Raw genomic sequence first — 25,655 nt, 5'->3', positions numbered from 1 at the left:
TATGCGTACCTACATTCAAAACTTAAGACCATTGCTGACATCATGGTAAGATTGCTTCAGATTATTCATCTTACTTTGAGAATCTCTCGAGGCTGTTCATGGGGGTCGGCAGGCACTGTCCACGTTACTCCGAATACCAAACCTTTTACCCACAATCGAAAAAACTACAGAATAGCCTCTGCAGCTTTTATGCAGCCTTGGTACTTTGTTGCTCAAAGGCAGTGCAAGTGATCCAAAGATCCGGTAAGTGACATATAGTTGATTTGCATCTCGAATAAAACTAGGCTCACTATACTAGGCTGGGGCCATCTCGTCAAGACTATGATAAGCTCATTTGAGACCGATTTTGGCTCTTTCGAACATGACATTTGCTACTGGAGCAAAGAGGTAAAAGACGAAACTCGCCTTGCATCCCAAAAAGCTGCACATCAAGAACGTAATCTTCAAGACGAAGAACGTAGAGAAGCAAGCACATATAGGCTACATGGAATACGTTTTCGGAAAGAAAGACGAGATTGGGAACAAGCGCTGGAAAGACACAGATTAAGTAAGTCCTGACCATTAAAGTAGCGATCAATTGACTGAATCATGGAGTAGTCGAACGGAAGCAAAAACTTTTGGATACGCTCTCAGACTTTGATTACGTTCGGCCTTTCAAACGTGCACGCAAACAATGTATCGGTGGAACAGCACAATGGCTAACGAAAACGAATGAATTCAATAAATGGACAACAGAGACACCTTCTTCCCTATTGTGGTTTTACGGAAAACGTGAGCACTCTGTCCACTCTTGCATCATTTATTTGCTAATACTGATACTATAGTTGGATCTGGTAAAACTGTTATTGTGTTAGTAAATCACTTTTCTAATACCACGTTCTAAATGGCTCTAATAATTCTAGGGCCAATACCATCTCCGAAATCGCTCAAAAACATAGAAATATAGCTTACTTCCTTTGCCAATTCGACAATGATAAGTCCCTGAAAGCGGATAATATCATCAATTCTCTGGTCCGACAAATCCTCGAGCCGAAAAATTTGACAGGCGACATTGAGTCTCGTTTGGAGCAGCTGTTGCGACACGGAGACCCGGATAACGAAGATTTATTAAACATCATAAAAGATGCCACTACTGAAACCGACGTCCATTTCATCGTTGTAGATGCCCTCGATGAATGTGCCGTTAGTGAACAAAAGGCATTGTTGGGAAGTCTCAAGCACATACTTTCACAGACTAACAGACGGTGGAAGCTTTTGCTTTCAAGTCGCGACGGCATGGATGGGCGGATTAAGCAAACGTGCGACATAGTCCATTCTGTGACTACAAACTCTCCATCATTGAATTCAGACCTGAAGACAACAGTGGAAGGCAGGCTCAATGAAGCAATCGACAAAAATGATTTGGTTCTCGGAGACCAGAGTATTCTTGAAGAGATTAGAGATACACTCATTGGAGGTGCAGGTGGCATGTTAGTATGTCTCCTCTTACCATACCCACTCTGGCTGATAACAGTAAAAGGCTCCTCTGGGTTGACTTCCAATTGCAAGAAATTATACGCCAGTCTTCGGATTACGATATTCGCACCGTCCTTCGAGACTTGCCTAAAGGTCTCCATCAAACCTATGAGCGACTATTGGGGCGTGTCGTTGAGAGCGGTAAAGAAGCAAAGGTGAAGAACATTTTCCTCTGGATAACGTGCGCAAAACGGCCATTATCCCTAGAGGAGCTCCGTGAAGCCATTGCCATCGAGCCAGGTCAGACACACTCTATGTCTGATCGACTTGTGAACGACCTCACGCAACTCCCTGGGTGGTGCTTTGGGTTGGTTACATGCGACGAGGAGGACGGTACACTTCAATTCGCCCACAGCACAGTGCGGAGTTTCCTTGTAGGCGAGTCTCAGAACTTCAAATGGCCCAATTTCCATTTCAAATTGGAAGATGCAGATAAGAGACTGGGCCAGATATGCGTTACGTTCCTCAACTTCAGCGATTTCGAAACACAGCTGATCAAGACGCCGAAGATTCAGCACATGGCCGAGCCTCAAAACATTGCGATTCAAACTATTAAAAGCAACTCGTCAAGCACGCTCTTCAAACAATCAATGGCAGCAGTGGAGCGGATAAAAGAGATACGTTGGCCACGGAAAATTCGAACAGCCAACGGATTTCCTTGGTCAGCCCAAATCGAAGATCAGCCAGCTTGGGAGCAACAGTTTGCTCTGCTTAATTATGCATCCGAATTTTGGATTTTCCATTGCATATGTCTCAGTAAGGATGATACTCAGACCTGGAACATGTGGAAGCGTTTACTCTCCACAGAAAAGGCATTCGTCCAAAAACCATGGCCACGAGATGATTTTCACAAAGGAAATGTCTCAGTTGTTAACATCATCCGAACACATGAACATGAGGCCCTCTGGCAACTCTTGGAAGACAAGGAGTTTCACCCCAATGAAGAAGCAATTGTTACATTGATGAAGCATTATGTTGAGTGCGGATGTCTAGAAAAAGTCGGAAAGTTGCTTGAGCTCTGGCAATTTTCGGTAGTAGTACTGTCACAAGCACTGAAGTGTGCAGTTAATGATGACCACGAAGAAATCGTCGAGATGTTGCTTTCTGCAGAAGCAGACGTCAACCTAGCAACCGAAAAAGAAGTTGGGGGTGCGACACTACTCCATATCGCGGCCGGAAATGGGAATGTCTCAATTGTTAGAATGCTTATAGCCGCGAAGGCTGAAGTCAACATCACTGACAACCTGTGGCACACACCCCTTTTCTTGGCTTGCCGCAATGGTCATCTTGAGGTTGTTAAGGTGTTGCTTGACGCATCTGCCTCCGCCAATGCTTTTTCACACGGACAACCAACAGCACTTGAGGCAGCAGCAGAGTTCAACCATCTCAAGGTGCTAGAAGTTATACTTTCCACAGGAGGTGGCGCCGAAAGAACAATAGAATTCGGCTCGGCTCTCCAGCTTGCAGCTCGGAATGGAAATCTCGAGATCCTCAACAAACTACTTGCTGCAGGTGCTGATATAAATCAAATTTCAGACAAGAAATTTACCAGAATCACACCTCAAGTCGCAGTGGGGAAGAGTCAACCGGATACTGTCGATGAGCTCTTCGCTATAGGGAGGGACGTGAATCAAAAAGGGTGGAACATACGTGGCAGGACTGCACTCCAAGCTGCGGCTGAGGCTGGGCATATAAAGGCGGTTAAGAGCCTACTTTTGTCGGGGGCTGAAGTCAACGTAGCACCAAAAGAAGAAGGGGAACAAGAAGAAACAAAGAGCCCTACAGCACTACAGTTTGCAATTGCTAATGGCCATACCGACATTGTCCGTACCTTAACGGAACCAAGAGCAAGGGAGATTTTGGGATCAAAGTCAACGGAAGGATTAAGATCACAAGCAAGGAGAGAAGGGGCAAGGTATGGGTCTATGCAACGAGCGTTGTCGGCACCGCGGAGTAGTATTAGAAGTCTAGGTGTTACCTAAAAGACTTTAAACTGCATATGGACGTAAAACGAATCAATTAATCAACCGCACCGTCATTCACCACCCAACCCGCTTACAAAGAAACGCGCACCGCGCTAGCGCCGGGCCCGTGCGCCCCACCCACCACATATAAAGTCTCCTCCTCCCCCCACCTTCTCCTCCACCACCGGACCATCCCCCTCCCACCGCCACCGCAACGCACGCACGCACGCCGCTGTCCCCACACGGCCCATTCCCATGTACGCTGCGGCCGAGGACGGGGTCCCAGAGAAACTACCACGAGGGATTTCTGACTCGGCGCCTTGGCTGCACTTGGCTTGACTGGTTGGTCTGGCTCGGCTTTTTTTCTCGTTTCTTTTTGAGAGTTTCTTTTTGAGAGAAGAGGATAAGCTGGGCTGGGCTGACGGTGGGCCTGATTTGGTGGGCTGCTGTTTGGTGTGGGCGTGGAGTTCGTTTGTCGCTCGACATGTTTGTGCGTGTTTGTGTGTGTGTGGTCATGTCCGGGAGGCCACGAATGCCCTAGGAAGTTGGAAAGCCTTTTGCAGGCACCCTGCCTGGATAGTTCTATAAGGGACTTTTGACTAAGTGACAGCTTCCACATAATGCGGCTCCAACTGTCACTGTCCTTCAGGTGTGAGAGTACGGGTACGCGAACACACCATCCACGCAACGCAACATTCTACGGCTCCGCGCACAAGCCATCAACGCACGCTACTCCCATCTCGGCAGCTACGGCCGGCGACAGCGACAGTTTACGTCGAACCTCCGAGCATGCCGCAAATGGTGTCCAAGATAGCATAATTAGATTGTCCCAATAGCCCGTACGGTAGAAATTTGTGACGATGTATGTATGATACTGCGGTTTCGTAGGTTTGGCTGGGTCATAGGGATTGCTTGCAGGCAGTGACATGGTTCGCACCGTTTTTCACTTATGGACTGTTGCTGGCATATTAGCGCATTCCAAATTATTAAACCAGACAGCTGTAGTAAATCCAACAAGTTCACCCTATTTCGCATAAGTAGGAAGTGCAAACATAGTTGGCGAGTATGAGGTGCTGCGTGGCACCGGCCAAAGGATCCGCCGTGCAGCTACCTGGAGCGCGATCGCCGAATCCGGCCGCGTTGCTCCGCGGAGGCTCCGCCCCCACGCCCGTGATTGGAGCGTTGCAGCACTGTACAACACGAGCCCCCCTTACAAGAAGGATTTAGGGCACTTTCACGGCAGGCCGTGCCGCAGCCTCTTCCGTTGTCTTGCATTCTCCCTTCCTACCACGACACACTGTCACTGAACAAGACAATGCAGACACTGAAAAGGTGCCGTCCGAGGACCAAAAAGCGTGCTTACATGGACACGCAACGGACCGGACCGCTCTCGTAAGCTCTTAGGCGTGTTCTCCACTGCGTGGCTGGCTCCTCCGCGATCACAGGAGGATCCTCGCCAAGGACAGGAACGGCCCCACGGGCGAGCTTTCCGCTCGTCTTTGCCCCGGCCCCCATAGGCACTAACTACCTCTATGCGCGAAACGCCAACAACTCACCCTGAGCTCATAACCGCATTCCTACTATCCGGGGAGATATCGCTCTGATCCGACATCCGCGAAAGATGGCTGCACCCACAACGTCTCCATATAGCACTGGACCCCAAATTAGGGTCCAGAAGCCCAATCCTCCTCGCACATAAAGAAGCACTCGCAGAAGCAGACAGAGACGGAACTCAGCACCAACATACATTGTCCACAGCGACAACACATCTGCACCCCTCAAGCACACGGCAACACCAAACCAGCACAATGCGAGGACCGCTTACGCAACTGCTCCTCCTCGGCAGCGCGCTCTTCGCCACCACCGCCCTCGCGCAACACCCCACGGGCAGCAGCCTGCGCGACCAAGTGCACCAGGACGACGAGTTCAAGTGCCTGCTCTGGAAGCCGGAGCGCGCGGGCGACGCCGAAGACGCGAAACAGCAGTGCCGCAATGCGTGCGGCACGAAGATCGCGTCTGAGATCAGCAAGGGCGGGGCGAGCCGCGCGGTTAGCTGCATTGGCTTTAATGTTAAGTTTGAGAAGCAGCCGGGCTGTACGTTTCCCCTTGCCTCCGCCCCAGCGCAATGTCGTGATGGTGGCTGATTGACTGACTGGTTGTTGGCGGCGTGTAGTCGACAGATTGGCTGGAACGGGCAACTGCACGTGCCAGAACTCGTTCATTGAATGGGCGGGCGAGAACGTCATCAAGGCCCTGCCGGCCGTTGCGGAGGTAAGACCAAGCCGTCCGCAACTGCAAACAAAACAAAACGAAAGACTAACGTTCCTCAGATCGGCTGCGAGCTGCTCACCACCTCGGCCACCGCGATCCTCGACATCGGCTCGCTATTCATCCCCGGCGCGGGCGAAGCCGTCGACGGCGGCAAGAGTGCGTTTTCCCCTCCCCCCAGTCCCACACCTCCTTCAGCCCCGCCTTCTACAAACAAACAACCAACACTAACGCCCCCTCCCCGCTGCCACAGTCGCCATCACCGAAGTCGCCAAATCCCTCAAATACGCCTACGGCAACACAGACAAAGCCTTCAACGCATTCAACGACTGGATGAACCCGTGCGGCGACACGTCTGCCGTGCCGGCCGATATGCAAAAGGTGTTTGACATTGTCAATAACTGGCCCGACAAGATTCTGCCCGAGGGGTTCAAGCCGAACGGGAAGTGGAAGAAGGGCGGTGGGAAGCGGGACGTGTTGGAGGCGGCAGAGCCGGGCCCGGAGACGGAGGAGGTGGAGGAGGGGGTGGGCAAGCAGGAGGTGACTGGGGAGCAGGAGGAGGCAGAGAAGGCAAAGCGCAACGACTTCACGGACGCGATGGGCCTCGTCAACGAGAAAGAGGACGATGTCTTGCACGACTGGTTCAAGCGCGACGTCAAGGACTCGTTTGCGGCGATTGGCAAGGCTGAAGATAAGGTCTGGGACAAGATCTTCCATAGGCGCGACGAGGCCGATCCCTCGGAAGTTATTAACAAGGCGGATGAGGTTGCTTGGGACAAGCTCTTCGGTAAGCGGGATGGCAGGCCGATCTGGGACGACTTTGGCGACGGCATGGAGACGAATGTCGAGCATCTGAAGGAGGATTTCAAGGGGAAGTGGTTTAAGGCTTGAGTCATGTTTTGGAATAGTCCTGGATAGTTGTTTTGCTCTTTATATAAAGCGCGTTGCGCATTGTTTTTCTCTATTACGGAGTGTAATCTCTACCCTTTCCTCCTAAACAATCAACAAACAACACCCTCACCCCCCTTCTCACCCACCCTCCTCAACCGCACCCTAGCAACCCTTTCCCCATCGACCGCCCTCTCATAAACCACCCTACAGCCCTCCGTCCACCTCGCAACACCCTCATTCGACCCCGCCGCCACACAGCCCACCTCAGCCCCGCCTCCCCTCTCCCCTCCCAACCCCGCCACCGCATCCACAACCACCCGCCCCACATCCCTCACGCGCCACCCGCCCACCGCCTCGCTCCCGCGCGCCACCCACGCCATCCCCCCCACCACCAGCGCCGCCAGCACCAGGCTCGCGAGCCCCACGGCCAGGACGACGGGCACGTACGTCATGCGGTAGAACTGCCGCGTCACGACCGCCTGCACGGTATACACGTACTCGGGCTTTTCGCGCGTGGCGTTGCTCGCCGCAACCTCGATCGCAATCGTCCGTGCTTCGGCAGACGCATACAAGAAATTGCGCGCCAGCGCCGCGAAGTCCGTGCTGTTCTGCCCCGCGCTGCACAGCGTGCTGTCGGCGCTGGAGGCGGTGGCCGGGCACGCGGTGCGCGCGAGCGCGGGGCCGATGCCCGGGATTGCGGCGGTGGGGGCGTGGTAGTTGAGGTTGGCCTGCCAGGTAGCGAGGGCGGAGGGGATTTTCATCTTCTCGGTTTCGGGGGCAAAGGTTGCTGCGGCGATGGTGACGTCGGAGTTGTGGGCGCGGGTGAGGTTCAGCTGCCCGCTTTGCTGGTACAGGCTGCATTGGAGACCCCAGACGGACATGGTCGCTTTGGTGCCCGTGAATCCCGACGACGTCATGTTTGCGACTGTGGGATTGAGCGTGCCGTACGGCGTTGCGATCGTGTAGTTGGAGTAGTCGAAGGAGGTGAGGTAGCCGAGGAAGGCGTTGGTCGTGTTGAAGTCGAAGGCCACGAAGGAGTAGACATCGTTCGAGGCGCCCTTGAGCACAGATGACGGGCCCGGAATCTGCGCCCGGAAGAGCGTCGTGTCAGCGATGCCGTTGATGGACGTGTCGTACGCGCCCATGGCTAGGACGGCGAGATTCGACAGCTGCGCCGGCGCGCACTCGACGCTGACCCGGAAGCCTGGCACGTTTACTAGGCCGACCACAGACGCTGGCAGCGCGTCCAGCGCCGCGGCCGTCGTGTTCACGCCCACATACGACCCATCGCTCTCGAGCATCTTGGTCGCGTTCTGGAAGTTCAGCCCCGTCAGCATCCCGCTCATCTGGTTCGCGACGCTGGCCTGCTGCTCCGTGTTGAAGCCGAAGACATCCATTTGCAGGCTCGTCGGGATGACGACGCTAGACTCGATGACCGCGTCGCGCATGTAGCGCAGCTGGTACGGGTGCGGCGAGGCGACGTTCTCGAAGAATGCTTCGTACGCGACCAGGTTCGCGAGGGCGGAGCGGCCGAGCGCCGAGAAGAGGCAGAGCAGGACGAGCGAGACGAGCCGCATTGTGCGTCCGCGGAGGAGGGTCCACAGGTGCAGCAGGTCATAGGTGCCGCTGCTTGATTGGCTGGCTGCCACTAGAGAGGACAGCGGGATGCCGCGACGGAAGGAATCTGCATTGCTAGCAGGGGGGTATTTGCGAGTGTCTTCTCCCTCCTCTTTAACAACTGCAACCCTGGCAACAGCAAACCACACCAGATTCAAGCCCGCCATGACCAGCGGCGCAAGCACAGCACCAGAGACGACATCGAGTGCCTTCGCCTGCGCCTGGGTAAGATGGCCGCCAATCTCCTCGCCATGGAACGTCTTGAAGCGGGCATGGATGCCCGAAGTTGCCAGCCATGCTGCTAGTGCTACGATGGGGATGACGAGCGTGAGGAGGACAAGGATTATGTGCAGCGTGTATTTGTAGGACTGTTTTGTGGGGTTTGACTGCGACGGTTAGTGCTGGTGGTTTGGAGAGATGGGAGAAGCTTACTGTATGTGTGATTAGTGGTGGAGGACTGGATTCCCGCTCGTTGAGCAGGTACGTTGACTGATCTTTGGCCTCTTGAACGCCTCTGTCCGTTTCCGCTGCGTGTGCCTCCATTCTTAGACGCTTTGTCGATGCGAAACAAAGAAACAAATTACAAAGTCCCAAAACACACTACAGCTCTTCCAAACAAACCAAAGCGTACGGTCTTGTCCTAAAATCAAATAAACTTCACCTCCAACCCAGGAGCCCAGCAGACTTTAAACCCCCAAGGCCATCCTACTGTCCTCATCCCATCCAACGCCACAAAAGGCAGAAAAACGAACGCCTAACTCATCCCGCCAGCAGAACTACGCGAAAGGATCAACATACCCCACGCTAAACCCCAACGCCTATAGCGAAGCCAGCTAAGCCCGCAGCCAGTGTATTTTTGGCGAGGCGGCGCCATCCGTCTAGACCGTTTGAGGCTGAGTCGGGAGGCGCATTCACTAGCGCCTTTCGCGCCGTTGCGGCCTGATCCGCAGCAGCGCGGCGTAGCGCCGTGGCTGGGAATGATTGGACGATGTAAGCTTCCTTCGATCTGCCGCTAATTGTGACACCTGATGCGTAGCGGCGCAATCCTTTGTTGCTAACGGTGTGCCTGATGCACGATGCCGTTAGCTGGATACCCCGGACGGAAATACGCGCGTCGTGCCATACTCACACTTATCTCAGCGCGTCTCCCACCCTCCGCAACCTCACCACAACATCCCCATCTTCGTCCACTTTCTCGTACGCGACGCGATACCCCTCCACCCACTTTGCGATCTCCTCGTTCGGCGCGGGCGCAAGCCTCGCAAACGCATCGCTGTCGCCTGCGTCGCTCTTCCCCGCACCCAGCCCCGCCACGCAGTCAACAACCAGCCTCGTAGCGTCGACCTGCCTGAACGTTTTCGCGCTCAGCGATCCCGTCGCGCCGAGCATCAACCCAGCAGTCACGAGCGCCGCGAGGAGCAGGGACAGCAGGCCGAGCAACAAGACGACCGGCACGTACGTGATGCGGTAGTAGAGCGTAGCGACGGTGGCGGGGACGTCGTAGAAGAACTCCGGGCGGCTGCGCGAGGCGTTCGAGGCTGCGACTTCGTGCATGATGCGCTGTGCCTCCGCGGACGCGTAGAGGTAGTTCTGGGCGAACGTTTCGAAGCTGAGCCGATCCACCGGAGATCCGTTGTTCGACGCGTTGAGCGCCGAGCGCGCGAGTGGTGGCCCTAGGCCCGCGATCGCGGACAGCGGGGCATGGTAGTTTAGGTTGACTTGCCACGAAGCGAGGAGGGAGGGGACGTGTTGTTTCTCGTCGCTGAAGGCCGTGCTGGTGATAAAGGGGCGGCTGTTGGGCGAGCGCGTGATGTTTAGATGGCCGGATTGGCGGTTGAGTGAACACCGGATGCCCCAGGCGGACATGATTCCTTTCGTCCCGCTAAAGCCTTGGTGCGTCATATTGAAGGCCGTTGGACGGATGGGGCCGAATGCCGAGGAAATGGTGTCGTTTGTATGATTAAAGCTCGTCAAACTCCCCAGAAACACATGGCTGCTGTTCAATGTGAATGCGGTGATGTCATAAACCTCGTTGTATGCGCTCTTGAGTTCTTCGCCCTGCCCAGGGACCCAGGCTTGCAGAAGGTCGCCTGTTACCGCGTCAGTACCGCCGATTATCGCCATGTAACCACCCATTTTCGTAACGCCAAAGTTCTCCATTTGTGCCGGCTCGCATTCGGCTGTTAATCGATATCCCGGCACGTCTAGCAGGCCGACTACGGATGTCGGAAGCGAGTCAATCGCTTTGAGTGTGGAGTTGATGCCAATGTAGGCGCTGTCATTAAGCTTGGACGTGGCGTTTTCGAAGACCAGTCCGGTGAGAAGCCCGCTGAGTTGGTTTGCCATATCGGATTGCTGCTTTTGATTTAAATCAAACACGTCCATGTCAGTGGTCGACACCATATGCGGAGACTCGATTTCGAGGTCCCGAAGGTATCGCAGCATGTACATTTCATCCGACAAAGTGTCCTTGGAATAAGCCTCGTAAGCAATTACGTTGGACAAGGATGATTTACCCAATGCCGACAGCAAAATGAGGGAGATGAGCAAGCCCAACCTCCATGACCTGCCTTGCAGCAAAGCCCAGAAATGGAAAATGTCGTACGTTCCGCCTGTGGATGTACTGGCTGCAACCAAAGCAGACAGTGGGACTCCGCGGTGATTCTGGGGGTGCCGCTCGTTGACAACTGAGACGCGAGCGCTTCCAAACCAGAAGTAGTTGAAGGCCGCCATGATCATAGGCGCGAATATTGCTCCGCAGACTGCATCCAATGCTTTGGCTTGTGCTTGAGTGAGGCGACCTCCAATCTTTTCTCCTCCAAAGCTTCTGAAATCAACTTGTGCCCCACGTAATGCCAGCCAAACAATCAAGCCAATGAGCGGAAGAGCGGCTGTGGTGGCTATGATGCTGTTGTACGCGAACCAGGTCCATTGTTTTGTGGCTGATGGCACATTGTGTCCAGAAAGCGGACCCGTGCTGTCGCTCTTGTTTGACTGCACTGAAAAGGTAGGTTTTGAGCCGTTCCTTTCTTCGAGTAGATGTGTCGATGGCGGAATATTTTCGTTTGCGATTGGATCCATCGGAGAATAAAGCGCGATGTGCTGTAGAGATGGTTTGAACAACTAAAGCAGCGGGGAGATGATGCAGGGACGAAAAACGCGATGCAGATTGTCCGAGCGACGGCATGTATTTGAGCGTCAGAGAGAATAGCATGGATTACCGTGGGGTCCAATTGCCTAGCTGGATGGAAAGTAAGCTCACTTTTGCCTGGGAGTGGTAAATGTCAGCACTAGCCGCAATCCGACAACAACGTCAGCAAGGCCAGGTACCCGGCGGCTGTAACGTTGTACAAAGCAGTGAAATTGCGCGAGCAGACGTGGCGGACAGGGCAGTGACGCAGACGTGAGACAACGGCATTGTAGTAGCGAAGTGTGAGATGAAGAAGAAGAAGAAGAGAAAAATAAGGCGACTGCAAGCAAATCAGGTATGTGCCTAGGTAGGCAGCTTCCGAAACCCCGCTCGCGCATCCAATTGCATCACATGACCGCCCCTCGCCCGCACTCATAGGTAGATAGGTGAGGATTCATGCACGGCTCCATCCACGTGCTAAAGGAAGCCTTCTTAGTTACAGAAAGACGAAGAGCCGCCCCCAAACCACCTTCACCACCCTACCACGGATACGTCCCACCCTCATGCAAGAACATTCCCGCCTCCTTATCCCTCTTCCCCTCCAGCACATCGACCAAGGGCAGTACACTCTCCTGCGTAGCCCTCGCCCCCGCCTCCGCCGTATTCTGCGGACTAATCTCACTGACCGTAAAGCCAGGGCAAAACGCGAAGACCTTGGCGCCCACATCCGCAAACGCCCACGCCTGGCACACCGTCACCATGTTCAGCGCCGCCTTACTGGCCCGGTACTGCAGCAAGTCCGCGTCGTGGATGAAGGCGGTTTTGTCCAGCCGGCTCGCGATGCTGCCCGCGCCAGAGCTGACGTTGACGATCCGGGGCGTGGTGCCGCGCGCTGCGGCAGCGCGGAGGAGCGGCGCGAACGCCTCGCCGACTACGGCTGGCCCGGTCGCGTTCGTGTCGAAGGCTAAGCGCATCTGAGCGCGCAGCGGGGGCGTCGCGGCCGTGATGCCGGCGTTGTTGACGAGGATGTCGAGGCGGCCGTAGTCTTGCGCGATTTTGTCGGCGGCGGCGGTGATGGTCACGTCCGAGGTCACGTCGAGCGTGAGGGAGGTGATGTTGCTGCTGTGGGTTGGGTGCTGGGCACGCAGGGCTGCGACGGCGGCGGCGCCTTTGGAGGGACTGCGCGCGCAGAGGAGGATGTGGTAGGTGCCTTTTGCGAGGAGCTGGGAGGCTAGCTCGTACCCGATGCCGGAGTTGGCTGGGGGAGGTGTTAGTCCATAGGTAGATATGGGGTCAGTTGGGGGCGGTGGGAGGAGTGACATACCGCCGGTGATGAGGACGATGGTCTTGGAGTCTGTCGATGCTGCCATTGCTGGCGGTGCTGATGCTGTGGATGCGAATTGAGTCTGGTCAAGTGGATGTCGTGACCGACTTATAGTATCGCATGCCGTCCGTCAGGTCAATATTGATGAGCAGCGTCATGACGGAAATAGCGCAGATAAGCGGAGTTTGTCCTCGACAGGCGGACTTGCCAGTGGCACAAGGGGGGTTGGTCAGCGCTTCTGCCTGGCCTCGGTGGTCGTCAGACTGTGCAGTATGTGCGTGCTCATAGCTTTGAGAAGAAACATGTAGAGCTGGATTGTTTGGTCAGCTGTACGGCATGTGATGGGCGGGCCCGGGTTGGTCAGCGCTTGTGCCTGGTTGTCGTCAGACTATGCAGTATATACGTGCTCATGGTTTGCAGAAGAAACATGTAGAGCTAGGACGCTTGGTCAGCTGTGCCGGATAGCTGCGGAGGAGGGGAAGTGAGTGTGTCGTCGAGATAGAGTTTGAAGACTGAGACGGGACGGGACGGGAGTGGGCGTAAGCGCGGATCAGGGATCTGGCTGATCTGGCGGGAATCAGTGACACCTTGCACGTGAAATTTGAGCTTTGAAACTTTAGATCGTCTTGGGTTAGGTATTCGTGTTCTATGGAACTTGGAAGTAGACATACTGAGCCAAGAGCTCATCTTTCTTCAACCATCTACAAACCACAAGACCACGCGCTGGCGCAACATCATCCAAAGCAACCAAAGCATTCGTAAAAGCAACCCCACATCTGAAGACAGGCCGAGCTCAAGCCGCTTATCCGCCTGCCAACCGCCAACCGTGTCCAAAGCCCATTTCCAAGCCTCAAGTCGCCACCAACACCGACCTCGTGCCGCCTACTCACTCGCTGGCCAGAGTCTCCATCACAGCCCAACGGGCCAAGTCGCGCGGGACCATGGTATCATCGGGACTTTCAGGGTTGTTAGCGTTTCTATCTTGCATATCGCGTCCCAGGAACGCCCTAGCGAGCGCCCTTAGAGCCGTCGGGTCTTCGGTCCTGGGCCTCTCAAGCACATAACCGGTAGCCGGGGAGTCAGTATAGACCAGAGGCGAAAGCGAAGAAGTCGTCGAAGACAGAGCGGCAGTAGTGAACATGAGAGCAACTGCCGCGAGGTTCGGGAAGCGCTGGGCAGCGATCTGGCGAGCCACGAGCACGCTGATGCGGTCCATGTTCTCGAGAGTCTCTGGCCCTCTTGTCGGGCTTCGCGTCCAGCGAAAGAACATCCAACAAGGCTGTGTCCACTACGTTGTGGTGCATCATGCGCAACGCCTTCAGGTCTTTCTGCACGGCATGGCCGACGATGACAGTCGTGAGCCCTACGAACTTCCACACGGTTTCGCGCGCGCCGTCCCGTCCAAAGAAACACATCTGCTGGTCCCTTGCCGTGTCCAAGTCCTTCCGCGTCACACCAGAATGCTTCGTGTCCAGGTGCAGCATCGGCACGGTGGGGAACACGAACTTGTCGATGAGAACAGTCGAGGTGAAGTGGTCGATTAGAGTAAGGCAGACGAGCTCGGGCTCGCCTGCCATGCTCACACCTGTCTTGCAGTCGAGTACGACGGCCGCGCGTACCATGCTCGAGAAGAGCGGAGAAGGCGTCGCCCAGTGTTGCCACTGCATGTCCAGCTGGTTGCGCGGGAACCACTCTGCAATGTGCTGTTCGGCGCCGGTGCAAGGCGCCGCGTTAGCTGGCCCATGGCAACACGTCCAGAACTTTCTGGGCGGGATCCCGTCGCCAATAGCTATCGTTTCTTTGACTTTGCCTGGGTGAAACTTGCAACGGTCGACTGACTTAGAAGATTTCGACGCAGGGAACGAAATCGTGCCCTTGACTTCTCCAGAGAGCGGGTGCTGCAGTATGTATACACTGTAGGGGAAGTCGTCGCATTGTCAGTGCAGACCAATGCTGGGATAGACGATACTTACGCTTGCCACAGCCCGTACAGCGCTGCTTGAGCTCGAGCTCAACGGTAGTCAGCTCATCCAGGATGTACCCGTTCTGCTTGAGTCTGTTGAAGGGAATCGCAAGAGCTCGCAGTCCCTTGAGATGTTCAATGTCCTCGGAGCTCAAGCCCACAACCATCTGCTCCTCAGTGTTCCGTTCGGTCTCACGCTCCGGAGTGATATAAGGAGACTGCGAGTCGTGTTCTTCGGCCGGAGCAACAAGAAGATCACTCTGCTTGGGTTGGTGAGCGAGAGGGCCGGTCGTCAACTGCTGGGTGACGTTAGGGGCAAAAGCGAAATCTCCTTGAGCAGTAGTAGCGAAAGGCTCACTCGGTCTGAATCTAAGAGCGAGAGTCTGGGTTGTGAACTCCGGCTGCGGCAACGGTGCAGCAGGGCTGGTGTCGCGTCTGGTCGACCATCCAATGCGCAGCGGTAGCGACTGGGCCTGATCCTCGTGGCGCCGGATGCCGGAGCTCTTCGCGCGCCTGTTCCTCTTCTGCTTCGTCATGGTTCAAGCTGAGGTACAAAGCGGGATGACAATGGAGTGACAAGCAGGGGGCGAGCAGAGTGTCGAGTTCGCGACGAATGGAAGAGTGACGGGGAAAAGGTTTGTGGGAGAAGGGCGTTGTGGGGGAAACGGACCGGTCGGTAAAAGGGTAAGAGCTGCTGCGCCCTGGGCACTACCCTTTGCCTTCCGCCTGCCGGATTAGGTAAAGCGCTGCCTCATTACCGGTAGGGACGGTAGAATGCTGCCTTGACGCGTGCAACGCATGCTCATGAAGTATTATCGAACACACAACAACCTCGGCCAACGTTCTCTGCCCTTAAACGCTTCATTCTAGCTCCTCTTACCACCTGTTGGCGCTCGCTCCCTCTCCGCGACGTTCGTATTAAGAGGTACCGGGGGCTCAAGTGCTACGCTAGCCGCAGACTTACTATAAGACAAGCTGTAAGTACTATAAGATTAATACAAACCCTTTTATTAATCTCTAGTATAAAATAGGGGGAACCAGTTCAGATTCTCCGCCTTCAGCTTCTCGCGCAACCGCCTGTGAAGGTAGAACGCCTGCAGACACCTTGTGATCGATCGGCAGGAATGGAAGACGTGCTTTGACTACCTGTCCTCGACCCTTATGCATGTGCGCATGACACAGGATGTACGATTACGAGAGTTTCCACCCTGAAGCTCTGTCAGCGTCAAGAGATGCAACGCTCATAACCAGTATCGTCGCACGGTGCCCAAAATTTGTGCATGCATCGAGTGGACGACAACCAGCCGTAGGGGCTCACTACTTGTCACATCAACAAGAGCCAATCGTTCCAATTCTCTCCTGCAGCATTCAGTGTCATGGACATACCGAGGCGGCTCTCCTATGGATTCTTTGATTTCTTCGGCCTTAAACACCACCTTATACAGATGGTTTGCCGCAGCATGCAGCCCACGGTGATATCCATCATCATCACAACCAACTACGCTCTATCGTCCCAGCAAGGTATCCAAACCTTTCACTGTTGCGGCGAGCTCGGAGGTTCGGCGCATGTTGTCTGCCTCACCTGCCGTATCGAAGCGCGGAGACAGCATGTATGCCTTGCCCTAAAACGACATCTTGCGGGAGAGGTATGTGCGCTTCGCCGTAGGATGGCGCATTGCATGGATGGTATGTGCGCTTCACCGTACTGCTGTTGCGCGCAGCTTTGCAAACACTAACTTCTTTTAGGCTCAACGTGCGTTTTTATTCTGGTAAAAAAGTATTATAAGCTTAGCAGCTGATGGTTGATTAGGTGGCGAGGTTGGACACTGGGTTTCCTTTGGAAACATGGCCGGGAAAGGTAGAATGCTCTATGGCTTTCCGAGTGCCCCATCCCATCGCCTGACTTCCAGAGAGCAAGTCATTTTCACATAGAAAAGGCTGACCGGTCACCTTTTTCAGGCTTTAGGGCATAAAGACGTACTAATCGCTAATGTCAACGCTACCAGGCTGAAACCTCGTAGGCAATCAACAACATCCACGACGCATCCGGCGGTTCATAAACCATTCGCAATCAGCTACGTTGCCAGCCTCAGCCACCAGGCCGTAAAGCCATCAGGCTGTAAAGACTACTGCACCCGGGCTGCTAGGGTTTTGTCCACCAGCCAAGCTGGCGTCCCTCCATGTCAGCTGCCAAGCGCATGGCTGGCCAATCCGAATGTGCGACACCAGCGCTCGTATTCTCTGCATCTGTCGCCGGAAGGCTATAAAGGCTCGACAGTTCCCGTGCTCAACTCTCTCTAAACTGGCTCGAATATTATAATACAAATCACTTCTTATTGCCTTCAAGTCTTTCGATCACCGGAAACCTACGGTGTACACAGAGTTACTTTTTCAAAGCTATCAACCATGGCTTTCGGACTCTCATCCTGTGTTTGTGAATCCAGAAGGGGGTACAATTGAGCGGAAAGTTTTTATTATTTGGATCGTAGTAGGCTATGGGTACGTACACTTTTTTGCTGCGTTTGCCTGTACTGACATACTTCTTAGAGCGCCGCAGTTCTACTTCGTCATTTAGTAGATAAAGGATAAGGGATGAGGCATGATATTCGGGGATAACCTCAACTTCGATTTAGAAGAAACAATGTCATTGTCTTCTAGATTCTGAGTAAACTGTTACAAGTGCTCCCTCTCGACAACAATGAAAATAGTGTCAAACCAACTCCACAAAGCACCATCTACCCCTCACTCCTCACTCTGCGAGTATCCTTGAGCATCCAAAGCCACATCTCCAACTTCGCCTCCCCCATCCCCAGCGGGACATACTGAAGCGGTAGCCTCCACCGCACCGCCGTGCCAAACAACGGATGGCGTGACGGCCTTTCCACCAGCCCCCTCAACCTCACCACCTCCGCACTATCCTCTCCCTCACAAACCACCCTCCCCGCATACGCCCGTTCCGCAAACACCCGCGCGCGCCCCACATCCCCGTGCGCAACCGCAATCTGGAACGCATCTTCATAAGCCCTCGGCACGCGCGCGTCCGCAATGCCCTCCGCTTGCAACAAGAGCAGAATCGTATGGACGTGCTCTAGACCCCTAAACAGCGTCGCTCCTGGCCGCGCGTCGTCGGCGACGAGCTCGTCCAGCTCCGCGATCTCGTCCTGCCGTTCGTCGCTGTCCTGGCGCTCTGGCAGTGACAGCGAGCACGTCGCGCAGGCGCACGCGAAGCCGAAGGCTTCGTGTAGTTTTTGCTGGCGCGCCGAGCGGGGGCCTGCCCCATCGAGGTAGGAGATGGTGATTTCGTCGCCTTCCGCGACGTCTTTGACCACGTGCACCGTCAGCTTGTCCAGCGTGGCGTTCCATGTGTTTTGCGCGTTTGGGGCGCACGCGTGGTTGAGCCGTGCGGCGGTCAGGAAGAGCCCGCTTTCCTGTGCGTTGGGCCCGAGGGGCAGGGCGTTCGTCTTCGTGATGCCGATGATGGGCTTGTGCGCACGCGTGTACGCGTTGTGTAGCGCGAAGAAGGCGCGCTGTTCGTCTTTGGTGAGGCGGCGCAGGCTTTGCGCGATGCTGGTTTCGATGAGCGACGTGTTGGTTGCGAAGCGTGGGAGCTTGAATGTTGCAGCTTCCGCGAGGATGCGCGTGCCTTTGGGGATGTTGGTGCGAGAGATGACGCCTTGGCCTTTTCCGGCGATGGGTTGGATCGTGTACAGATTGCTATTGTTGGTTGTTGAAGGGGTTGTAGATGCCTCTGTATTAATTTGCTGGTCCATGACGACAAAGCGTAGCTATGTATCTAGTTGTGAAGGACCTGTCTAAGTTCAGTGAGTTCTCTGCGCCAAAAAGACGTGATATTGGGGTGAAGTTGCCATTTTAAATCGTCCAGCACGCACCAAAGTCACTGCCAAACCGTTTGACATGATTGTCGTCTGCTGTGCTCTTGTGTCATGTGCATCCTGTAACGCGGATGCTGTGTAATGGAGCTAGCGAGTTGTAGGCAAATGGATGTTGACCAGTTGGAAGCTGTTGTTGTTGTTGTTCCTGTGGGTGGTGCGAACGATAGTTTATTGTTACTGTTTCTATTCCTTCACGAAGAGACAGGGCAGTGGACATAAAAGTGTTGACGGACGGACACAAGCACGTGTGCCTGTAACGATGGCCAAGTTTGATGTGATGCAGGTAAACGCGCCCACATTACACAGTGCCACACCTCCACTGACAGGGTAAATTTGTACACAAACCAGTAGGAAGCCGATGGTTCCTGTGGAAAAAAACATACGCATCGAGGAACAGCAGGTTCGTTGTTTGTTAGAGCAAAGTGCACGTGAAACAATTCCGTGCTGCATGCCCAGCTGCAGTGCGGAAGAAGCGATGCAAGGCCCTCCAAACATCGCGAACGATGAAGGTTTTATTGGTTGAATTCAACAGTCGCACGATGGTAGAGAGATGCACGTGACGGTTGACGGCAATGTTCCGGCGCATGCGGAGCAGCGGAGCCCTTGCATAATCCACTCAAACGACGTTTCACAGAAGCGGGCAGGCCTCTGATTGGCACAATTGTCGCGGGATCTATTTCCTCGGCAACAGGTGCAATGATTTATCTCAGGACCTCCTGTCACAGGTACGTTTGATGACTTGCATTCACTGCACATCTCTTTGCACTGCGATCCGGACACACCAGCGACACAAATAAGTGATGAGTTAGTCATGCCTGGTTTGTGCTAGTGGAAGTCTCGTTATCATGCCCAGTTTACTAATGCACATGTGCAGAAACGCAATTGTTAGATCTACCCGTCGAGCTAATCGACGAGATATGCAACCACCTAAATTATCCGGGGAGAATTGCGTTACAAATGACATGTCGGTCTCTTCACGCCACCGTATCGAGGATCAGCAAGATCAGATCCCGCAAAACCACTGGCCCGAGAGAATACACGATGGAAGATCTTCTGGAAATCGAAATGTGGCCTTGCTATGACGATGCCGCCTCTCGCCCGCAGAACCTCCAGCAACCTTTCTCGAAACTGGATTTCTATGCTTGCTGCAAGTGCTTGCGGATAAGACCAGCCTTGCACTTTTCCAATGCCATGATGAAAGGGAAGAGAGGGAAGAGATCGCATCCGCAGTGCAGCGTGAAGCATACGCGCTTCTGCATTGATTGCGGTGTTCGACTCTGCATTTACAAGAGCGGCGAGGAGTTTGAGTACGGAGGCATGCCTTTGGCCGGGGGTGGAATAGGTTTCGTGTGCCGTTATTGCACAAGTTTTCAGGGAAGATCGCTGATCGATTTCTCCGAGAGGGCTTGTAGTCGTTGCGGGAAAAAATATCATCACCAATCCTACCGTGACTTGGTGTGGAAGATAGGACAGGGGAGTTATTAGCTTTTGTACTCCGCAGCCATACACTTCACAGAAACCCGGAGACGGCACATCTTGCCCAGTGAAGGATCTCGCCCCCACGTCGATCTCGCGTGTCCTTGCTGAAATAGGTATGAAGCATGACGTGCTCAGAGATCTGGCAACCGTGCACTGGAAATGAGGTTTTCTTAGCTCCGGTTTGAGGGGTAAACTATTTGAAGATTCACATCGTTTTTCCTTTGTCGGATGCAACAATTTATTCAACTCCTTTGCCTCTTCTATTTGCTGTGCACAATCTTTCGTTCGAAAATGAAAGCAACATTTATTCCAGCTTTGCTGAGCCTCGTCGTATGCGCCGAAGCCGCTATATCATGCCTTAAGGTCGGCGCCACGGCGACCGCAACTTGGACCAACAGCGACGGAAAGACGTGCAACTTCACTGGCACTGTCGGAAGCAACTTCGGCAGCAATTCCGCCGGCTCTGGAGAGTAAGCTCTTGAAACGACTCCGTAAACCCCAAACCCTCAAGCTAATAATCCTTCGCGCAACTACAGCTACAGCTGCAACGGCCGTTGTGGCGCTGGATGCTCGGGCGCCGCTCTTGGCAATGCATACACGCAAGACTGCTTCTCACACGACATTTGCTCGTATTTTGAAAATGCCAGCGGTGGAGCAAGGTATGAGCTCCCCACCCAGTCATAGGGGGTCACTGACACAGTATGCAGCGATCCGAACTGTGGCGATGCGTTCAATGCGGCTGTTGATGATACCTTGTTTGGTGCCGCGTCTTGTGGGCAGACGAACCCGTCAAATGCGGTGTCGAAGCCTACGGCCTCGCCGGTGTGCTCGTAGGATTGGGGGATTGAATTTCGTTCCGGCTATTTGGCTATGATCTTACCTGTCGATACATTTTACAACCAGAGTTTACCCATATAATGTATACCGCTTTAACAATCCAATTGCCAATGACGCTAGGAATCTGCGATTTATCAGCCACGTGCTTTAAAATGAGAAGATCACTGAAAAAGATATTGAACGCTATTATCAAGCAATGTCTCGACTCAACTATAATTGCTACACCCTCCAGTATTAATACACTTTATCTCCTAAATCACAGGCCCTTCACTTATAGGCCTTGATACTGTGACCCGACTTTTTCGGATAAACTTCTTCGGACAAAAACAACATCGAACTCGTCTAAACTGGAGGCGCAGCAACGACCTTTTTACTCTTGTGTATAACGTAGAAGGCATCTAATACACGTGTCAGAACATCTTCAAAGAACATGAGTAAACTGTACAGTGAAAAAGTATAAGAACTTACGGATGCAACCAGGCAGGAGAGCGCAACAAGTCAAAAGTAAGTGTCAGCCAGGATCACTCCGATAACACATGTTTCTCAGCCTCATTATTTAGTTGTTACACAACAGCCTTACCCCCTGCACTACTCATTTATCTACTGCAAGGAAGCAATGATCTCAAAGAGAAAACGTGTTCTTTTAGATAGCAGCATATATACCTCCATAGGTAGTAGTAATTTAGGACAAGCGGCGTCCAATTCCTCGCGCCCAGCTTCACAGTAAGTTGAGCCAAAATGTTCCGCCACAACCACATCTCATGACTACTGATAATGGAGGACAGAAGATTGCCAAAAGGTATAAAGAGAAGTTGCCCTATTCGGTTCGCAGCTTGGTTAGCCAGCTGGAAAAGAGGAAGAGCATGTGTAGTTATCTGTAAAGGAGACGCAAGCTTACCATTTTCACTGCGGATTTTCAACAAAATCAGTTGGTATTTAATATTTTGAATGTATTTTCCTGGATTTGGTCACTAAAAGTAAGTATCAGACTCGATCGTCTTTTTGATCTCCACAGTTTCTCAGTGTAGCATACCTCAAAAGTTTTCCGGTTGGAAATGCCTTATGGTAGTTGTGGACTTTGTCGATGAGTGAAGTAGATGTGAGACAAGAAGCTGTTGAGACAAGGCGATGAGTCTTAAAAACCGAGAAATGCATGTCCCTAGTAGGGCTGCGCTTTACATAGATAGCCAGTAGCCAGTGGAATGATAGCCGTACCCACAAAACCCTTCGCACTGCCTCCAATGTTTGCTTGACTACCAAGTATGCCGTTATATCACAGGGGTTTACAAGCTATACGGTACTTGCGTTCGCCTGTCGTCGGGTGTGAACCAATAGCAGAAGAGCATGGAGCACAGACACTTAAAGCTTAGGGTCGAGTGGTGGATCCGGGCGTCACTCCGGAGTAGAAGCAGCTGCTACTTTAGCGAAATCGTACGGACTTAATCGGACTTGAAAGGCCAAAAGGGAACTACTGAGCATAGCCGGGCCCCTAAGCTTATCCGCTCTTCTGTGGCTGAGCGTGTTTCACCATCAATAATTTGCACGCACCGCCACCGCCAGAGAGAGAGGATGGACAAGAAAGCTTTTAAGGCGGATACCCTGCACTGTTCGTAGAGGAAGCAAGTAGAAACCCTTTGCAAGGTGGCGCAGTGATTGGTCCATAAGAGAGCTCGTCACTCTCGCCCTAGAATCTATATGGCTCAACGATTAAAGGATGATGTGGGCCAGCGCTGGGACAAGGGAATCAGTAGGACTGTACTCTAGGTGTATTTCGCAGCTTGAACGAAAATAGGGATGCAGAGGAAATAGGGTCAAGGTTGCACTGCTTCCCTGAGACTTAGAGGTAACAGAGCTAATAAACTGATGTTCTTATTATTCCTACTCTGCGCTTCAGCCAGACTTCTGGTTGTGAGTTGGATTATGGACACCTTGATCCCGCTGTGCCTAGCGTTGGTTCCCTAGCTATTTGTTATGAAACACGTTACGCGAGGTCTAATAGCTAGATATAAAAAAGCCGAAGAGCTACAGTTTTTAAACTGTGAACTAATGATATGGTTGGTCCATATGAGGTGTCAAAGTGCCGGTAACCTACACGAAGGTTTCAGCGGCTCTTAATTGAAAATGATTATTGGCAGCCTAAGTGGGCCTTGGGACAACAAAGATCTTACTACAAAGCGGTGGCGTTTTCTCGGTGGTCTATGCTTGTGCTTTCCCCGGTGGCGCGGGTGTGAACTAATCAAAATGCGCGTGATGCTTATGCAAAATTTCCGAGTCCGAGTTTACTTTGATAAACCACTGCCACACAGTTGTGAACTAGGAGATCTAAGGCTAATAATATTTTTTATAATAGACCGGACAAATGGCGTTCTAACCCTCGTTTTAGAGACGACCAGATTTGTTTATGACGAGAAAAGCTAGTAACGCTGACTCACTGAAAACTTAAGTACTTATTAATTGCGATACACTTTTCGGGGAAACATCTAAGTAATTTAATTTATCTAGTTATTGTCTCGTTTGTGTTAGTTTTCTTCTTCTCTTCCCTTTATGTCATAGATCCTTAAGAATACTAGAAGCAAATTAAAATAGCACTACACCTATTGTGGTTTTGCAAGCGACTTGCGTCCGTAGCAGTGAGTGTAGATGTAAGGAATTGCTAAGCTACAGAAATAAGAGTTGAGGTGGCGCAGCCTTACTCTTATCTTTAAGGTTTCACTATCCTAAAGCCAAACCCTTATAGCGCGATAAACCTGCTTAACTAAATACGGAACAGCTTCTTAAAAGTTATTAGCTCGGTTCAATTCATCTAGAGCCGGGCCCCGTATATCAGGAATAAGGCCTTTGTTACTTTTAGGGACGTGGTTGTCAGACGCGGTTGTAGCGCAGATATATACATTAACATACTTCTCTCTCACGTAGCTATGCTGCCCGATAATATTTATAAGCTCATTATTTAGACCGAAACTCAAACTTATAGCATTAAACGATTAAATAATCCTAGCATAAAAACCAGACGCTTTCTTTATCATAATAAAAAGTGAGCAAATATTTAGAGAAGTTAATCAAAAAGCTGGTACTAATAGACAACCGGGAATAAAACTATCAGCTAGTATTACTCTAATAACGCACAGCTTCAACCCTACGGTTAGTTATTATATAATAAACTGACTCCCTTACACCACACGTTCTTCTACTGCAAGGAATTAAGGATCTCAATAAGAAACGTATTCTTTTAGATAGCAGCATATATACCTCTATAGGTAGTAGTAATCTAGGGGGATAAGCGGCGTCTAATTCCTCGCGCCCAGCTTCATAGTTATAAGCCCGGAATCGTATCCTTTTACGCCTATTCTCTTTAAGATTAATTTTTAATTAAATCTTATCGGTTTACTCGCTTAATAAGCTAGTATAATATTTGTTTTAGACGGCGGAAGGCTGTCTACACTGTTTCGAACATAGCTAAGTCTATAAAGAAATTAGTTCTTCTCAACAAGCCCTCAGACTAGGATAACTAGCTATACCTTATCCGTTCACGTGCGACAGCACTACGTATTTAGGAAGCAGTTAATCTATCTAAGTCTACCAAACCAGATTAACTTTAAGAACCTACGCTGCCATCTTTACCTGCTTCAGGAGAGGCAAATAGCCAGGTATAATTTTAAACCGAATTTACTATCTTTCGCCACCAAACAGCGGTATTCGACAAACGTAAGAAGGCTCTCGTAGATCTTACAACCTACATCTAAGAATCGATCTCAGTCAACAATCTCTCTTTTATTATATTAGTTAAGACCTATCCATAGGACATCCTTAGAGCTCTATAAAAACGCCTAGCGCCTATAGATTAAGCACGGCTTATAGAGCTAGAGTAGCAATACCGTAATCTTTACAAAACCCCGAAGGCTTAATCAATCAACACATAGCTACAGCAATAGGAGAAGCTCTACACCGAAGTAAAGAAGCACCAACTTACTAAAGTATCAGGTAGCAGGCCTACTAGAGACTTTCTAAACGCTCTTAAGCCCATCGAACCTTAGTTTACAACCTTAATACAAGTTAAATTAATTAATAATCCCGCTTCGATAACAGATCTATACGATCTTATCGAGAAGTTTCGCTAGTTCTACAGAATAAATAAATCTTAAAAGTTAACTACTAGTTCTTATTTAGCCTTCTAGGTAAACTTCTAAGGAAAATAGCTTAAGCAGAAACTACTCTACGACTGCGGAAAGCATTACTTTTAGAGTAACTACTACTACTATAATATAACGATCCGTCTAAGAACTTTCAAACCAAATTAGTTAATTCAGGCTACTATTCAAGAAAAGCTTAAAGATCTAAAGCATAAGGAGCGTGTAGACGCTTCAATCGAACGAAAAAGGCGACTCAATCAAATAAAAGAGCCAGATCAATCAACAGAATAAGAGGACCTATTAAAGAAGTAGAACATCGCCTCATTTCCCTCTCACTTCGCTTCATTTCCAACCGTTTAATACTCTCTCCAGGACTTATAGATCCTAGATTCAGGATCAAACACGCATGTCTACAACTATATAATAGCAGATAGATTCCAATAATCCCGCAAGGCCATAAAAGGCGAATCACTCATTTCAGGAACCTACGTATCTCCAATCAGGGCATAGGGAACTATATCCATTTCTATAAAGATAGAAAAAGGCGAAGGCCTTATTACGCTCAATAACGTCGCATTCGTGCCAGAATTTATAACGAATCTCGTCTCTCTAAAGCTTACTATAGCTAAAGGAATCTACTAGGA

The 25,655-nt window shown here is 51.8% G+C and overlaps 8 protein-coding genes across 8 annotated transcripts; 4 read left to right on the top strand and 4 right to left on the bottom strand.

Annotated features, from left to right (window-relative positions):
- Nucleotides 1-5,287: 5,287 nt before the first annotated feature.
- Nucleotides 5,288-6,772, top strand: K452DRAFT_341097 (uncharacterized protein; the record flags this gene model as incomplete). The annotated part of the gene is made up of 4 exons (XM_033545358.1): nt 5,288-5,573; nt 5,653-5,750; nt 5,810-5,906; nt 6,001-6,772. 4 exons carry the CDS (start codon nt 5,288-5,290, stop codon nt 6,636-6,638), a joined length of 1,119 nt encoding a protein of 372 aa, XP_033393086.1. The 3' UTR covers nt 6,639-6,772.
- On the bottom strand, nt 6,749-8,798 carry K452DRAFT_301959 (uncharacterized protein; the record flags this gene model as incomplete). Its single annotated transcript, XM_033542517.1, has 2 exons — nt 6,749-8,641; nt 8,688-8,798. 2 exons carry the CDS (start codon nt 8,796-8,798, stop codon nt 6,749-6,751), a joined length of 2,004 nt encoding a protein of 667 aa, XP_033393085.1.
- Nucleotides 8,799-9,105: 307 nt separating this feature from the next.
- On the bottom strand, nt 9,106-10,448 carry K452DRAFT_291624 (uncharacterized protein). Its single transcript, XM_033541213.1, has 2 exons — nt 9,385-10,448; nt 9,106-9,321 (listed from the first exon to the last, which is right to left on the bottom strand). The coding sequence occupies exon 1, from the start codon at nt 10,413-10,415 to the stop codon at nt 9,387-9,389; it is 1,029 nt and encodes a 342-aa protein (XP_033393084.1). The 5' UTR covers nt 10,416-10,448; the 3' UTR covers nt 9,106-9,321; nt 9,385-9,386.
- Nucleotides 10,449-11,547: 1,099 nt separating this feature from the next.
- On the bottom strand, nt 11,548-13,024 carry K452DRAFT_257694 (uncharacterized protein). Its single transcript, XM_033538443.1, has 2 exons — nt 12,710-13,024; nt 11,548-12,643 (listed from the first exon to the last, which is right to left on the bottom strand). Exons 1-2 carry the CDS (start codon nt 12,753-12,755, stop codon nt 11,925-11,927), a joined length of 765 nt encoding a protein of 254 aa, XP_033393083.1. The 5' UTR covers nt 12,756-13,024; the 3' UTR covers nt 11,548-11,924.
- A 3,108-nt stretch (nt 13,025-16,132) lies between these two features.
- Nucleotides 16,133-16,973, top strand: K452DRAFT_312374 (uncharacterized protein; the record flags this gene model as incomplete). The annotated part of the gene is made up of 5 exons (XM_033543552.1): nt 16,133-16,318; nt 16,339-16,358; nt 16,419-16,425; nt 16,483-16,530; nt 16,632-16,973. 5 exons carry the CDS (start codon nt 16,133-16,135, stop codon nt 16,971-16,973), a joined length of 603 nt encoding a protein of 200 aa, XP_033393082.1.
- A 327-nt stretch (nt 16,974-17,300) lies between these two features.
- Nucleotides 17,301-18,647, bottom strand: K452DRAFT_110241 (uncharacterized protein). The gene is made up of 2 exons (XM_033535015.1): nt 18,563-18,647; nt 17,301-18,465 (listed from the first exon to the last, which is right to left on the bottom strand). Exon 2 carries the CDS (start codon nt 18,440-18,442, stop codon nt 17,408-17,410), a length of 1,035 nt encoding a protein of 344 aa, XP_033393081.1. The 5' UTR covers nt 18,443-18,465; nt 18,563-18,647; the 3' UTR covers nt 17,301-17,407.
- A 666-nt stretch (nt 18,648-19,313) lies between these two features.
- On the top strand, nt 19,314-20,357 carry K452DRAFT_110237 (uncharacterized protein). Its single transcript, XM_033535014.1, has 2 exons — nt 19,314-19,383; nt 19,440-20,357. The coding sequence occupies exons 1-2, from the start codon at nt 19,377-19,379 to the stop codon at nt 20,048-20,050; spliced, it is 618 nt and encodes a 205-aa protein (XP_033393080.1). The 5' UTR covers nt 19,314-19,376; the 3' UTR covers nt 20,051-20,357.
- K452DRAFT_329256 (uncharacterized protein) lies at nt 20,273-20,878 on the top strand (the record flags this gene model as incomplete). Its single annotated transcript, XM_033545042.1, has 3 exons — nt 20,273-20,514; nt 20,581-20,703; nt 20,752-20,878. 3 exons carry the CDS (start codon nt 20,273-20,275, stop codon nt 20,876-20,878), a joined length of 492 nt encoding a protein of 163 aa, XP_033393079.1.
- Between the last annotated feature and the right edge of the window lie 4,777 nt (nt 20,879-25,655).

This window comes from Aplosporella prunicola (genome assembly GCF_010093885.1).
Source record: "Aplosporella prunicola CBS 121167 unplaced genomic scaffold K452scaffold_30, whole genome shotgun sequence".
Classification (NCBI taxonomy): domain Eukaryota; kingdom Fungi; phylum Ascomycota; class Dothideomycetes; order Botryosphaeriales; family Aplosporellaceae; genus Aplosporella; species Aplosporella prunicola.
The sequence above is the reverse complement of the archived record's forward strand: the minus strand, read 5'-3'. Positions and strand labels throughout refer to the sequence as shown.

What these genes read in the sequence shown, in the direction of transcription:
- K452DRAFT_110241 (XM_033535015.1), bottom strand. Translation starts at nt 18,442, where the DNA reads ATGGACCAGCAAATTAATACAGAGGCATCTACAACCCCTTCAACAACC.
- K452DRAFT_291624 (XM_033541213.1), bottom strand. Translation starts at nt 10,415, where the DNA reads ATGGAGAACTTTGGCGTTACGAAAATGGGTGGTTACATGGCGATAATC.
- K452DRAFT_257694 (XM_033538443.1), bottom strand. Translation starts at nt 12,755, where the DNA reads ATGGCAGCATCGACAGACTCCAAGACCATCGTCCTCATCACCGGCG. An exon ending in CATCGTCCTCATCACCGGCG is followed by an intron (nt 12,644 to 12,709) that starts GTATGTCACTCC and finishes CACCTCCCCCAG; the next exon opens with CCAACTCCGGCATCGGGTAC.